Raw genomic sequence first — 16,708 nt, 5'->3', positions numbered from 1 at the left:
GATGGATGCGGATGGAACGAAAGGGAGAGCTACAGTACAGGAGTCCTGAGACGGCTCGCAGGCTGCAGCAATGCGAGAAGCACAGGAGTGTTGCACCAGTGCAGGATGGCACAGAGAGGTCTGCAACGGTGCGAGATGCAGGGAGTTGTTGCAGCAGCACAGAGGTCAGAGAGGGAGCACTTGTCAGCGGCAGAGGGAGTTTCAGCATCAGTGGGTGTCCTAACCCAACAGGGAGGTCAGATTGGGAGATCAGTTACTTACTTCTCAGTAACTGGGTTGCAGTGCAGCAGTGGGAAGCAGGATGCAACATGATGAGAGGAGGTACAGTGCGATGCAATGCTGGGAGAAAGGACCAGCAGCAGCACGAATGCAGAGGGAGCTGTCGTACAGATGCAGCAGTACAAGATATAGCAGTGCAGAGGATGGTGGGCAGCATGCCTAGCATCAGCATAGGGACTGATGCCGGATGATCAAAGTAATACTCAGTGAGGAGTATTGCTAGAGCACAGTCCTCACTAAGAGGGAGTGTTGATTTGGGGTAGCATTGAATGTGCTCTAGCCACGAAATTTGGTGGAGAGATTAGGACACACAAGATCTCCAATACCTAGAAAGGGTTTGGTCAGATTCTAAACAGTTCAGGATATATTAAAATAATTAATATTTTTAATGGAGTAATGGAGTCCCCAAGTCTAAACTTAGGGAAAATAAAATGTTAATGTGTATTAATATGAAACTGTCTTAAAATGGTCCAAAAGACATGGATCAAGCCAGATCTAATCTTAGTCATTGATTAGGGACTTAATCTCAGCCGTTGATATGTCAATAGGAAAAGTATAAGAGGAGGCTTGAGGGTCACTAGGAGAACACACCAGAGTGATCAGCCATTCTATTCTCTAGAGCGGGGTTTGCTAAGAGAGATAGAATTAGTGATCGGGAGATGCAGCTGAGGGTCATTTGAGTACAGAGAGGCAGAGATAGTGTCGGGAGAGCAATGCAGTCGCCGGGGAGAGTGATGCAGAGCCAGCCAAGGCTCACGCAGGGCCACGCAGAGCCAGTTGAGAGGTGCGCAAAGCCTCAAAGAGGCCAGCGTGCTGACGCAAAGGGCCAGAGGGCTGACGCAGGCCCATCCGGGGTGACGCACGGCCAGTGTGGGGCAGAGAGAGGCTGACACAGTCCAAAGAGAGACTGACGTTGGGGTTTCTGGGGCAGATTTGTGCTGAGTAGCTGTCGGAAGGATTATCCTGGGTTTCATCTAGGAGATTTGTCAGAAACTGAGAAGTATTACTGCCAAGGAAATTCTCTGTTGGGTAGGCCAGTTTCATCACCCAGATTGTACTCTGATATTGCTTAATAAGAAAACCCTCAGATAGTTGCACCGGTTTCCCCACATTAGGTTTTTCGGGGACATTAATCCAAAAATAATGGTGTCATATGGTGTGTTTGTTTCTATTTCTTTTAGTTGCTGATCTGTAATATGTTGAGCATGCACTAGTGTTTATTTTCAGTATTTACATTGTAAATAACTTGTTAAGTAAAATAACAAGTAGGTAGGAATAAATCAGATAAAGTGCATGGAGGGTTTCTAACTAAGTAAACTTAGAAACTTCAACACAACTCCTCCATCTTGAGTTTCCATAGCTCAAAACTTTGACCATTAAATTTCTCGATCTCTATCTTTCCACTGCTCGCCATCTTCTTTCACCACCAGAATCGACCCCGCAGATACCCCTCAGCAACAAAAGCATCCCTTTGAAGCCAAAACAACTCTAATACCAATTGTAGGTTTTAACCCTGTACAGAAATGACCTGCATACGAATTCTAAAACATAGAAAATAAACAATGCGAGAGCATAACACATAAAAGACATATACACAGAGATTTTCCCCTAGATCCCAAAACCGGGACTACCAGATTGATTTTTCATTATATTCTTTTAAATGTTACAATACATATTTATACATGCCGAAGCATCCATAACCCCGTACAGAAATTACCTGCATACGAATTCTAAAACATAGAAAATAAACAATGCGAGAGCATAACACATAAAAAACATATACACAGAGATTTTCCCCTAGATCCCAAAACCGGGACTACCAGATTGATTTTTCATTATATTCTTTTAAATGTTACAATACATATTTATACATGCCGAAGCATCCAATACCATGGACCGAAAAACCATCACGCCCAAAACCACGTGCGAAAACCATGCACAAAACCATAGGTAGGTCTGCCCACCTAATATAGGGTCCCAAAAAAAAATTCCTGGGGTGCTACCCTGGACCCCGTAGAGGGGGGCTACGCACTCCCCTCAAACCCCCTGTGACCCCCCCGTTGCGCAATCGGCGCAACGAAGGGGGGGCTTCGCCCCCCCTCTAACCCCCCGTTAACTAGGAGGGCTAGTTGTGAAAAGAATATAACACAACCCAACACGGAATGTATTCTCCTCTATCTAAATGTCAGTTCACAAATTACAGGCATGAATTTGTTTACGTTCAACATTCTACAACTAATTATATAGTAGATCCATACTCAAGGAAACTGAATATACAGTGGAACCTGGACAGTCGGCTGAACAATGCTTAAGTTCTTGCTCCAATCATTATATGTGCTCTTTTAAACCCACACAACTAGCAAATGACTCCCAAAACTGACCAACAATGGAGAGAAGGCTTCGATCTAGAACAGCTTTGCAATTCAATTCTCCTTTTTGTCTGGTGCCAATGTCTTCAAACCAAACTATACGGCCTCTCAACTAATATTGTTGAATACTTCAAGGATCTCATCCCCTTTCTCTTCCTTATAAACAGTGGTAGGATGACATGGGACAATAAAAACCCTGCTTTAAGGATACAACCCAGTGAGATAACAATTATGAGACCGATTTGCCAGACACACAGGGTATTCGGCCTCCCTATATTGTACCATAATTTGGCCTTAAAACCATTGTTATCACACAAAATTTTGGCCTATTGTGACCCCTGTTGAAGCACAATAAATTCAACCTTGGAATCACTACTGCCACACAATTTAATTCGGCTCTTTTCTCTTCATATACTGGGCCTCTTATTTCTGGAAAATTTCGGACAAGGAAACTTCCCAAATAGCCACAAATCTCTAAGTTTTCTAGTGAGTTTTCCCGTGAGACATTTTGTTATATCATGCACACACTGGAGTGAAGGTTCAGCTGTGTAGTTGAAGTTTTCTCCACTGTACAATGACCAAATCAACTTCTTCACTGACCAAAAATCTTGACCTGACTGCCTCAAACCATGGAAATCCATCTTGACCGCCATAAGGGAAACCAGAAAAGGGAACATGACAATTTCAGCTCTATTGCAACAGAAAATTTCTGTAGCTATTTGGCAGCCAGTTGAAAGGAGTAAGCTTAAAATTGGAGTCCCGGATGATCAGTAAAATTTGTCCAAACCCTTTTTGGGTTTTTGTGGGTTTAGTGAGAGTAATCAGGGGTTAATTTCGTAGAATTTTCTGGGTGGTGTTTTTGGCAGAAATCAGTTTTCCAGATAGCAGTTAGCAATAGAAATTACTTGAGGAGGGCACAGTTCATGTCTGGACCATTTGCACCACTTGGGTCTGTGAGATATTTCTAGGTTTGGTTGGGCTTATTAAGGAGATGTGCCAGCTAAAATTTCAGGAGTTTCTGAGCACATTTGAGGCATATTTCCCAATTTCCTCCCAGCCGCTGAAGCAGAAATTTCTGGGGCAGCACTGAGCTTTGGTGGGCAGATCTTCCGGCACTTGGGCATTCAATTTGCAACCTGGGTTTTTCCTTGCTTGTTGTAGAAAGCCCAAGTTCCTCTTTCTCTACCTATATTGTACTCATTCTGCTCCAATTAATAAGATGACTCAGATTTTTGGTGCCATGTCCTGTGTTTGATAATTGTGTGTGCATGTAAAATTTGGTTGTTGTTCATAGTTTATGTTACTATTATCCACTTAATTTTTCCACTAGGAATATTACAAAATGAGATATATTTGTGAATAATTTAGTGACCTTGTGAAATTTTAATTTCAAGTTAATATAGAGACAAACCCAGGTCTGAGTTACAAAGATATTTAACCCTATGTTTAGTCAAGAAACAAACAGAGTGTTTCCTACTCTGTTTGGATCAAGTCGTACATATGAGAACAACAAACACATCATACACATTATTCTAATACCTCAGAATGTTCATAAAATGCGCTGGAACCTCCTAAAGCATATAATAGTGCTGTCCAATGTCCATTACTTGAAAGCAACAAATATTCCCTGAATTTTTTAAATTTCCGAGGAAAATATTATAGATTAAATACTCACATATGCACAGCTGATAAGCTACAAAATTTTCTTTCATCACATTACTACTGTTGCAGAACTGAGAAAGAGAAGCAGGAAGACATTTAAACTTATGAATGAATTGACTGTAACATTGAATAAAAGATTTAGGCAAGGAAATAATTTTTCTTTAGTAAAGCAATAGTAATCCTATCAACAAAAAGTTCTGGTTTAAGGTCCCTGTTATCTCACCATACATTTTCAAGTTCCTTCTCACATGTTGTATCACACAACTTTGCATTTTCTTGTGGAGGTAAACCAGCTCCTCTAGCATCATACATCAGAGAAAGATCCATACATAGTCCAGCTGCTAAACCAATTAATCTGACTGCGTCTCTTCGATTAAGAATTCGAACGTTCACATGATATTTTCGAGTAATAAATCTTCTATGTTGAGAATCAGAATGTTGGCACAGCGCTATCAAGGACTGTTTTGTGGGTTCCAATTTCCTCTCTTTAGCTTGATCATAAATTGTTGCATAAGCCAGGCCTGCACCTAAAAGGCCAAGATAATTGGATTACCAAGACTATTTACCGATTTTAATTAATCTAATTAATGTTTTATCAACCAACTCATCTCCCATACAAGATTCATGTATTTTTGAAGTCTTGGATTTTTAAATTTACCCAATAAATGCAAACATACAATAATAAACCCTATCAAAAGTGAAATTTAGCTTGAAAAGTACTGACTTTAAAACAACATATTCATCTCTGTACAAAATAACAATCTATCAAGTTAGCGATCAGTGTAGCTTGCCATGCAAAGAGAGAGAGAAATACCCACATGGTTTGAATTTGAGAAAAGGTAGATTTACAGAAATTGGTAGTGCATTCACAGTTGTTACGATCCAAACCTGCACTTCTTGTGGTAACGTCCTCAAACACAAGTGCAACCTTATAGGAACTCAAGAAGGCTGCTTACTGTCGCCACAGCAGCCCTTTTCTCACTTTAGGCTGGCTCTCCTCTGGCACAATGGGGTATCCCTAGAATATGATTGCCAAAGATATGCAAATAAACCTCAAAGTAAATGATTTGTTTATCTTTAACAAAATATAAATTGTAATATGGTTTTTATGAATAAAGTGATGGGTGGAACAAGACTAGTGCCAATTGGTTGGGTAAGCAGAGTCAAAGGATAAAACATACGAGGTCTGTTTTGTTATGAGATATGGAAGCATGTAACCTGAATAAACAACCCACAGTAGGCCTATCTTGCTGGCCACTAACACAGAAATCCCTTGAGAGGAATCTGGAGGAAGAAAGACCTCCAAGCATGCATGAGGGTGTTAGCTACAAGATAATATAAATTGCAGCTAATCTGAATTAAAGAAGAAGATACCCAAGCACATTTTCCAGCAATAGATATGAATATTTTAAAGGGACAATGAACCACAATTAAACTTCTTCCAAACAAGGAACAATGTCACCTGGATTATGGCCCTTCACAACACATTTGATGCAAGAAATTCCAGCACTAGTCTTCAGCAATATCGAACCTAAAACATGTGCTTAAATAAGATTAAACAATAACTTTCATTGCCTTCAAGATGTTCAACTAAGCTCCAAGGTGGAATCTCCCCAATATATCAGCTCAACTCCTTTTACAATATAATAGTATTTCTGGTTGCTAGATCCACTTACTTTTCATAGAAAATACTACAGAAATACTAAAAGTGTTAAACTATTACATAAGTGAGCCACTCAAAACCAAAATGCCCTCATAATATACTATAATAATGAAGACACATAATTGAAAGTCCAACATGTCTTCATCCTTAAGCAACAAGCTCATGCAAGGTGCTTGTTACCCACCAAAAAGTGGATAACCCATAGGATAAAAAATTCTCCTTCTTGGACAATCAGACAGCCAGCAGCCCTATTGATCAACACTTGACATGATGCCATGGACCCTCCACATATATATGCTCTGGTCAGATCTCTTTCTCCCATCCGGTATTACTCCATGAAGGAAGGTGGGTCATCCATCAGCAAGTACTTTTACCATTTTGCAATCATGTGTTTTTGCTTATTATTTTGGGGCATGTTACCACACAATCTAGCAAGGCCCTAAGGAAGGGAAACCTAAGAGACAACTACTAGACTAAGTGACAACAATGGAACAATGACCCACTGTTAACTCAGTCAAAGTCCCTTGCCTTTTACGGACTTTCATTGATGGGAGGAGGCCCAATATGAAAGGAATCACTAAGAATGAATGGATCAATGATTTAGGTATAGCCTGATTCCACCAAGCCCATTCAAGGAGAGACACCAATGGCTCAATGCTTCAAGGACACGCTCTCCAAGAAAGGCTTTAAGAAGAAGAGATCAAGACTTAGGGTTTGAGATATGATGATGGTAATGGGTATTCCTAAGGTCAAGACTCTAGGAGATGAGGTAGGACCTCTCAAATAAGCTCTATGTGATGATTTAACACTTCTAAAGGTTCTTCACTCTCTTTGAGAGACCTAAGAAAGACTTGTGCTAGACCTAGGGTTTTATGAATAATCATGGGAAGAAATGCTTCCAAGGTACTCACTAGGTCAAGGCAATGAGGAAAAAGGGTTTCTTGAGATTTATTCCAAAGAATACTATGCTCATACAACCCTCAAGGAAGTCCCCAAGGTGAGAGAGAAAGACCAAGGTTTTCCCTCTTAGGGTAGCACCTAGGGCAAGAGATTTTATGAATGAAACTCAGGCGGATGCCCACCAAACTTGGAGCATAGGTAGCCAAGACCCCAAGCTTGATGTTTGGGCCCTTGGATTCCCGAAAAAGCACCTCCTTAAAATTTCGCTCCAAGCTTTAGATTTTTGCCCTACCTTTAGGGGACTGAAATTTAAGAGGAAAAAGTATGGAGAAAGAGGAGTTTGATCACCAAAATCCTTGGACTAGTGCCTAGTCCTTTGGGCTATGGAGTCCTAGATGCGTTAGATTGGCCAAATTTGTCCTCAAGGAGGTCAAAATTTGATGCCCTAGCTACCAACCTTCAACAATTACCTACTATTAGAATATGGAGTTTCATGAAGAAAAATAACATTTCATCACTAGGAACATTCATTGCATGTTATATCATGAGTAACATATGCAAGAGCCAACCAAATAGCTTCCAAAAAATTTCTTCAACAAAATTAGGGCACAATAGCATTTACATTAGTTGCAGCAATTACATACATTAGACATTTTCAAGAGAAAGATTTCATCAACAAAAGAACTTACAAGATAATCATGCAATATATCCATCCATATTCAAGAAGTAGCTCCAAGACAAGATCAAAAATCAGCTCCAAATATCATAGTGCATCCAAGATACTCCAATAGCTTCCAAAGAAAAAGTGCGAGTTCTTTTACAAGAGAAGAATCCAAGTGATGATGATGAGTTCTCACAAATGAGACTCACTTCTATTTATATGAGTCTCTCTAAATCGAATTAGCCTAATGAGCCCCCAAAATTATAAAATAATGTGCTAAAAACAAGTCTTGGTCACAAATCGACCAAGTAGTTATCACAAGTTATGAATTAGCAATCCATATGCAAGCCGAGTTGATGACATCACGATGATGTAGGGTCGTTGCAAGGCCATGTTGGCTCCTCTAAGTGCCATGATGAGAGAAAGAGCTCCAATAAACATGAATCAAGGGATATCCCCTAATTTTCCATGCAAGTCATCATGTGGGGCCCCAAAGTGGGTTTGGGGCACAAATGTTGGTCTCATGGGTCTCCAGATGAAAGAAAAGCCTGTACAACGTTCCAAATGAGGACTCTGATGATGGTGCCTGCCCTCCCAAGTCTCAAAGGTGAGACAAACCTCCTCTAGGCCTTAGATCAACTGCCATGATCATGTTAAAGAAGCCCGAGGCACAAAAATCGAAGTGCATCATCTCGCAAATAATGTGGGGCAATGAACAAACTGTTGGAGGTCCTAAAGGTACCCATGGCATGAAATGATGCTCTAACACATGGTGGATTCCCATGGTTCTCAACGCATCCCCTAGGGGTGTCAATATGGTCCTCTGGTGGGCTTGGGCCCCAGTTTAGTTGCCTAGCATATTGACCACTGGAGTGGCACCTGAAGATTTGTTGAAGGCTCCATGCCCAAGGATGTATCATAGGCTTCAATGTACCATCAGAGTTCACTATCTCATTATAGTTTTTCAACTCTATTTCTTCTTCTCATCTTTTTCTGTTGTACTCAAGTTCCACAAGCCTTGCGGGAATAATGTAAAAGTGATACTAGTATGATGAGTTGAGTCATGCAACGAGCCTAGGTAACTTGGGACCTTGTCATTGTTGATTTTGGGTAGCATCAGATGTGCTCTAGCTCCAAAATTTTGTGGAGGGGCTAGAATACTTGAGATCTCCAAAACCCATAAATCGTTTGGAGAAATTCCACCCGAATGAGGAGTTATTAAAATAATTAATATTTTTAATGGGTTCCTAAGTCTAAACTTAGAAAAATAAAAATTTTAATAGGTATTAATAAAGATAAGGGTGAGAAGCTTCTAAGAGACAAGGATCAAGTCTGTTTTAATCTTATCCGTTGATTAGACACTTAATCTCGGTCGTTGATTCATCAACAGGAAAAGTATAAGAGAAGACTTGAGGATCATTTGGAGACACACCAGTGGATACTCAGTATCCCAAGGAAAATCGATTCTCAAAGAGAAGGAGATTGATTTCAGAGGGAGAGTTGCAAGGTGGAGGAAGAGGAGGGCATCAGCAGCAGTCAGTGACTAAGGAGGAGGTGACGCAGGGGTATTGAGAGACAGCACAGAGGGAAGACGCGGTCCAATTTTGTACCCACCACAGACAGTCTCAGCGCATAGGATGGAGGCAGATCTGCAACATGGAGACATAGTGTGGGCAATAGAGCTGAGGGTTTCAAAGGTTGGGGGACAAGCCCAACCACCACCTCTAGACATACAGGCCTTGCTAGACAGGTACTCAGTGGTATTTGGAGATATTCCACCAGGGCAGCCACCAAACAGGGGATTCGAGCACACCATCGAGTTGGAGCCTGGTGTGCAGGCAGTGATTACCACCCCTTATAGGCACCCTAAGGCCTATAAGGACGAGATTGAGCGGGCCATCAAAGAGTTGTTGGCGTTGGGCCACATCAGGCCAAGTTCCAGTCCCTTTGCTTCTTCAGTGGTGCTGGTGAAGAAGAAGGATGGAACCTTGCACATGTGCATTGACTACCGGGCACTCAATAGGAAGACATTGAAGAACCGGTACCCCATTCCTTGCATCGATGAGTTGATGGATGAGCTTAGAGGAGCCAAGTACTTCTCTAAGATAGATCTACGTTCGGGGTACCATCAGATCAGGGTGAGGGATCAAGACATCCCCAAGACAGCCTTTCGATGCCATTATGGGCACTTCGAGTTTTTGGTCATGCCCTTTGGGTTGACCAATGCCCTGGCTACCTTTCAGTCATGTATGAACCATGTGTTCTAGAAGTAGTTGAGGAGGTTTGTATTGGTTTTTTTTTATGACATACTGATATACAACCAAACTTGGGAGGAGCATCTCCAACACTTGGAGGAGGTGTTGTGTATTTTGGAGGAACCTCAGTTCTATGCCAAGTTGTCCAACTATGAGTTTGGCCTGACCGAGATGCTCTACTTGGGGCATATTATTGGCATCGATGGGGTGAAGGTACATGAGGAGAAGATACAGGCTATCCATGATTGGTCGGTACCCAGAGATGTGACATTGATGAGGGGCTTCCTCGGCATCTGCACGTATTATCGGAAGTTTGTCAAGGGGTTTTCACAGTTAGCAGCTCCTCTCACGGATTTGACTAAGAAAGGGGCTTTCGCATGGACAGATGGGGCACAATCAGCTTTTGACCGCCTCAAGGAGGTGATGAGCAGTTGTCCAGTATTGGCACTTCCAGACTTCTCCCAGCCCTTCACCATGGAGTGTGATGCATCTGGGGAGGGAATCGGGGCAGTATTATCTCAGGATGGGCACCCCATTGCTTTCGAGAGTCGGAAGCTCTTACCCCATGAGAGGTCATATTCTATATATGACAAGGAGATGTTGGCCATCATGCATGCCTTGGCCAAATTTCGGCAGTATTTGGTGGGTAACAGATTCCGAGTGAACACTGATCACAATAGTCTTCGTCACTTCATGGGGCAGCAAGGCCTCAACAACAGACAATAGAGATGGGTCAGCAAGGTGCAAGCCTATGATTTTGACATAGAGTATGTGCGAGGGAAACACAATGTAGTGGTCAATGCCCTATCCAGGAGACCCGCAGGCCTCTCACTCATGAGCATTTGCCATGATTGGAAGGCCCAGTTGTTGGTAGAGTATTCCAAAGATAGGAGGGCATGCGAGATTCTGGAGGGGACCCACGCAGATGAGCGCTACCAGGTGATGGACGAGGTCATCTACTACAAGGGGTGCATATTTCTAGTTCCCAACTCGCAGTTGAGGGAGAGAGTGCTCCAAGCAACACATGACTCGCCATTGTCAGGGCATCAGGGGTTCAGAAAAACATACATGGCAGTCAGGGAGCGTTTCACATGGAAGGGCCTCAAGGGGGACATGTTGAGGCACGTATAGGAGTGTGAGGCATGTCAGAGGAACAAAGGGGAACTAATTCACCCCACCAGGTTATTGCAGCCGCTCCCCATCCCTGAGGGGAAATGGGAGAGTATCTCCATGGACTTCATCATTGGGCTCCCCACAGTACAGGGAAAGGATTGCATCTATGTAGTAGTTGATTGGTTGACTAAGTATGCCCACTTTTTCACCATCCCAACCTGGTATTCGGCTTCACAAGTTGTAGAGTTGTTCTTCAGGGAGGTCTTTCGGTTGCATGGGCTTCCTAAGAACATAGTGAGTGATCGGGACAGCAAGTTCATGGGAGGATTCTGGCAGGAGCTCTTCAAATTGGTTGGTACTGAGCTCACCCCTAGCATGAGCTACCACCCCCAAACAGATGGCCAGACCGAGCAAGTTAATCAGTGGTTGGAGGGGTACCTTAGGAACTACGTGACTGGGCAACAGAGGGCTTGGATTCAGTGGCTGCACTTGGGCGAGTATTGCTACAACACCACCCATCACATGTCCATCGGTATGACTCCTTTTCGTGCCTTGTATGGTTATGATGCATTATCTTTTGTTGACATTGTTTTTGGAGACAGTCAGGCCCCAAAGGCCAAAGACTGGATCCTAGAGAGCCAAGACATCCTCAAGGCTCTCAAGGACAACTTAGTAACAGCACAAAATCAGCAGAAGATGTACGCTGACAGGCACCGAACTGAGAGACACTTTGAGGAGGGGGATTTGGTGTATCTCCGGTTACAGCCATACAAACAGTCCACCTTGAAGCAAAAAGGGGTCGAGAAGCTACAACCACGTTTTTATGGGTCGTACAGGGTGGTCAGACGAGTTGGAGAGGTGGCCTACGAGTTGGAGCTGCCTCAAGGGAGCAAAATTCACAACATCTTCCATGTCTCATGCCTCAAAAAGGTGTTGGGACAACAGGTGACAGCAGCAATAGAGTTACCCCCACTAGATGATGAGGGCCATCTGGTTTTGGAGCCTAAGGCCATTTTGGAGACCCGGGAGAGGAAGCTGAGGAGTAGGACCATTAGGGAGCTTTTGGTGCATTGGAAGAACCTGCCGGATGAGGATGCCACATGGGAGGGTGAGCACATTCTGGAGCACCCAACGCTGAAGTTGCTTGAGGGAAAGCAACATTTGGGAGGGGAGGACTGTCATGTCCCTTCCCAAATAAATTTGTAACAGGTTTTGGTCTCTCCACAATTTTGCATAAATTTTGATAAGTAAAAGAACCCAAGCATTTTTTACTTAGGAACTTAGGAGAAAGGAAGACTAAATTAGATTGCTAGTGGAAGGTGGGGGGCACCCACGTGTGAAAACGCACTTGGGCACTTGGGTAATTCAAATTTCCTTGGAGGGGAATCAAATGGCTTGGAGAGGGGCCCACATGAGGGAAGGAAGGCCCACAAAGATATAAGGAGGAAGAGCTCCTCAATTGAGGCATTCATTTTCCACATCGAATTTACTTGTGTTGCTCGAGCTGCTTAGCCGAGTTAATTGGTTGTTTAGCATCGAGTTTCTCAGGCGAGAGACTCAACCTTTCCTTCGAGGGACTTCCAGTGCCACCCTAGGAAAGAATTTCGCTCTACCTTGAGGAGAACTAGAGGAGATTTGTGGCCATACCACTCAGCCTTCGAACCAATGAAGCGAATTTTTGGAACGTGCAGAAAGGTAAACACACAGAGGTGATTGGGAGTCCATCCGGGCAGCACTTGCCGGGAAAGTTTGGAGAGTTGGAGTACAACAGAGGATCAGCCTTTGGGAGGAGTTTGGGAGCAGGAGGTTGTTGCATTTGGGCAGCTCGACTTATAGTTGTGGTGGACTGCGCAGAGGGCCATTTTGGGGCTCACGTGGGAGTTGGTGGAGAGAGCTATGAAGTTGGGATCAGTTGAGAGAAGGGAGGAAAGTCATAGGGGACAGCATCTCAGTGTTTGGGGCAAATTTGGAGGGCTTTCCCAGCCAATTCTAGACATGCCGAGTTTGCCAGCGTGAGGAGGAGGCCATGGTCCTTGGGGGTCAATTTTCAAGGGTCTGAACTAGGCCAAACCTTTCCTGGGTTTTGGTGGGTTTTTGTTGAGGAGTCGAGAGCTGAAGTTGCAAAAAAGGAAGCAGGGTTTCCAGCACATCCTTTCCAGCAGGCAGCGCAGTTTTCTGGGCAGCGTAGATTACCTCTGGAGCAACAGTTGGGCAGCTCTAGGATCATCATTTGCTCACCTGGGTTTTGTCACGCTTGTCCTTGGAGACAAGCCCAGGTGCACCATTCCATCACTATTGTATTTGCTCCAGAAAGATTTAATAAAATGGCTCAGATGTTCTCTATTTCCAGTGCTTTCATGGGTGTTTATTGATTGTATCTCATTTTTGGATGTTGGTTTGTCTATTTGCTTTGTGTATCACTGAATTTCCAAGTTAGGAACATTACAACAATGGATGCCATATCTATCTTGATTTATGTAAAAATATGCATGTTTTCATGTCTTCTACAACTAATTTGGTATTTTGGATGTTTTTTTTAATATAAATGCAAAAAAATATAAATATATATATAGTAGACAATTCTAAGACGCTTCGCTTCCTAGATTTTTGAGAAATGATGCTTCCGTGTCCCCTCTTCCAAAAAACGTCCCCACTTCGTCCCTACTTCGTGCAACATTGATTGAGCCTAACTCAATTAATTACGCTTAAGGTGGCATTCTAGGAGGAATACTTGATAGAACACCTTAGTGTAATAGCTCATTGGAACTGGAACGAGAAGATCTACAGCATGAGATGGTGGGTAGTGACTTTCAATGGCTTGAGGAGGGATGGTGGTTGATTTACCATTTTCCTGAATTAAAAAGGAATTTTAATTAAAATTAAAGGAAGGAATAAGTACCAAGTTATTAAAATAATAATAAAATAAAAGCTTCTAGAGGGGTCCATCAAATCTATAAAAGAGGAGGAGACCATTTGGGACATCTTTGAGTTGAATATTTTTCTTGTGGATAGGTTGGGAGAACCAGGAGTTCCCATCTTCAGCAGTAGCCCTAGGACGGAAATCCTCAGGTGAGTGAGAGTGGGCGACTACCCATCTCTCCCCTTGGTGAATTCATCCAGAATTCACGGGAGAGTTTAGCAGGCGCATCTCAGTTCAGTATTGGCGCAAATTCTTGAGGCCAACTTTCCCATCTTAGATATATTGGTTGATTTAGCATGTAAACCCCAGTTATCTATTATAATAAAAGCTGAGATTATTTTTGTTCATTGTGTTACTGAATTGCAGTACTCTATTCGTTAGATTTTACATGGCAACGTTCTGTTAAATGAATGTAAATTTTATATGAAGCATTTTGTTGAGTTGAAATTCCGAAAATTTGCAAAATTTTCCATTTGGGATATTATAGTGGTATCGAAGCCTTGGTCTTGGCTCAGCCTATGGGTTCAATGGCAGCAATTATGGTTCAAAGGTGTCAGGATTATTTGCAGTAATTCCGCAAAGTGTCGAATTCTCCAATTTGTTTGCTTATTCGACAATTCTTGAAGAACTTTGCCTTGGCCACCCTACAAAGTTTTATTACCAAGCATTAGACAAATTCTTCCTAATTTGTCTTCTACTTAATGATTGTGCGACAAATTGGGCCATTATTTTTAAGGGGATGCGTACAAGGCGCATATATTAAATAAAATTGGCCAATATTTTCAGAAGAGGCTGAGAACCAAAAAATTTATTAAGCCAAGCAATTATAAAGTAATTATAAAGGGGCCGACTCATTTTGTAAAAGTCGTGGACTAAAATTGTTTCGGAAAGCCAAATTAGATTAAATTTTGAAGCCGACTGTGGTTTCTTAAAGAGGCTGCATTTAAATCTTTTTAGGGAAGCCAAATACAATGTTTGGGAAACCAATTTCTGAAGTGACTATCTACAGGAGCAGGACAAGTTTGCAAGAGATTCAGGAGGCTGAGAGTTACAGTAGAGAGGCCAAACATTATTCTTCTCCGAGCTGAAGGCCAAAAATTTAATTGCCAATTTGGGCATCGATTCTCTCAACCTTAGGCTGAGTCTTTGAGGGTTTCATATATATAATTTTTCATATAAATTCCAGTCCCTTGCTAACAAGAAAATCGAGCCATCTGAAGGAGAAGACCGAACCAGTTTTATCCCAACAGTTGAGCTTCAAAGACATAATTGTTTGTGCAATTATTCCAGAATTGAAATTCCTTTGGGACGAATTATCTATATTGTAGCAGAGCCAAGAAAAAGGACGCACTAGAAGCAGGATTCGATGGCCACTTTGGAGGTAAATTGTTCCTACCTGATTTAATTGGGATTTTCCAGTGCCAAACTTCACGTGTGAACCAAAGCTCCATTCACAAGAGTTGAGTTATGTAATTTATGCATCAGTCTCAAGGCTGAGTTTATATAGTGGAAGAGACCGAGCCTTTTTATGTTCCAGCAGTGAAATTGTGGTCAAATTAATCAAAGAAAGGTCGATCGCTTGTGGAAGCCGTAGCAGATGTACAACAAGAATTGAACTATTTCTAGGCTGAGGCATTGAAATCTACAGCATTGTGGCTAGAAAATTGTGATCACCATAAATTGAGAAGAGCCCAAATTTAATGAGGGACCATTGGTTATTTGGTTCAAATCTGAAAGCTTTCTCTGGAACCAAATCACGCAGACTTGTAGCAGTATATTTGATTTCAAGAGCATTTCCCAATCAAGTTTTGTCTTTTGGGGATTAAAACCAGTGCTGGCTTCGTTGTCTGGAGCATTTGTTTTTCAGTGTTGGCCGAGTTCTAAATGAGGAGTCGTTGATTTTCCTATCGCCACAAGGATTGTGAGCTATCTTTGTTGGTTGTACATCTTATTTCTTCACAGGGGGTCGAAGCTATTTACTATCTGGGCCGTATACCATCCTCTGTATAGTGCAGGCATTGTGCAAGAGTTATTTTTCTTGTGGGGCAAGTCATTCTAGACTCCCACGAGTTGCTTTGTTGGCTATGCTTGCATTCATCACCTATTTGGGGGTCGCACCAGCGATTTCATTCATAGAAGCATGGGATTTATCATCTACAACAAGTTGTTTATTTATGGGCTCCTAATTATATATACATCAGATGTGAAAGTTTCCAATTTGTTGGAGGAAGTGTAGCAGAACTGATTAGAACTCACACCATAATTGCATGGCTACTATTCTATCAGGTTCTCTAAATGTCTTACACATTGTGTAATATTTGACAGTAAATTAAATTATGCCCAATACATCCATGTCAATGTTGTTTTTTTTTGAGTTTGTAATCGGTCCAGAACATTACAGACTATTGTCATGGTCACTGAAAATTTTATCTGAGTTAGAGTTAAGTTGAGCTTGATATATTGTTGATGAGTCAAAGCTTGTGTCAGATTTGTTATGAGTATGATAAAGCTATGGGTCTCAGGTTGCCAAATATTTCAGTTTGCGATATTACAGTGGACATGTCACTGTAATATTAGTTGGGACATATCACTGTAAATCAAAGTCTTGTATAAGTCAGCATGATGTATTGTCCTCATTGAACTAAACCGTGGAGAGGCTCACAAAACTTCTGAATGAATTGAGAAGATTAAAAAACGCAGAAGTTAGTTCCTTGAAATACCATGCAACATTGGACCAAAAACCCAAGCAAAACAGCGGACCTTTTTCAAGAGGGGTCTATGCCATTCTTCAAAAAGAGCAGCCAAGGGATCTGCAAAAAGAGTCGGAAATTGGACACAAAACCCTTGCACACGGGACAGATTTGAAACACATGAGGGTCACAGTGA

General features: G+C 42.1%; 1 protein-coding gene across 3 annotated transcripts in view; it reads right to left on the bottom strand.

The window, feature by feature from the left end:
* The window catches only part of LOC149139963 (FKBP-like peptidyl-prolyl cis-trans isomerase family protein), a 312,982-nt gene that overhangs the window by 282,600 nt on the left and 13,674 nt on the right, over positions 1 to 16,708 (bottom strand). For 2 of the 3 annotated variants that reach the window (XM_089447226.1, XM_089447227.1), the window contains exon 2: positions 4,539 to 4,837. In XM_089447226.1, the coding sequence (XP_089303352.1) occupies positions 4,539 to 4,837 (299 nt within the window). The remainder of the gene's footprint in view (positions 1 to 4,538; positions 4,838 to 16,708) is intronic. The other variant, XM_089447228.1, reaches the window with a different exon arrangement.

This window comes from Pinus tabuliformis, chromosome X (assembly GCF_031772625.1).
Source record: "Pinus tabuliformis cultivar Carrire ecotype Pingquan chromosome X, CPIR1, whole genome shotgun sequence".
Classification (NCBI taxonomy): Eukaryota; Viridiplantae; Streptophyta; class Pinopsida; order Pinales; family Pinaceae; genus Pinus; species Pinus tabuliformis.
This window is presented reverse-complemented; position numbering and strand designations above follow the sequence as displayed.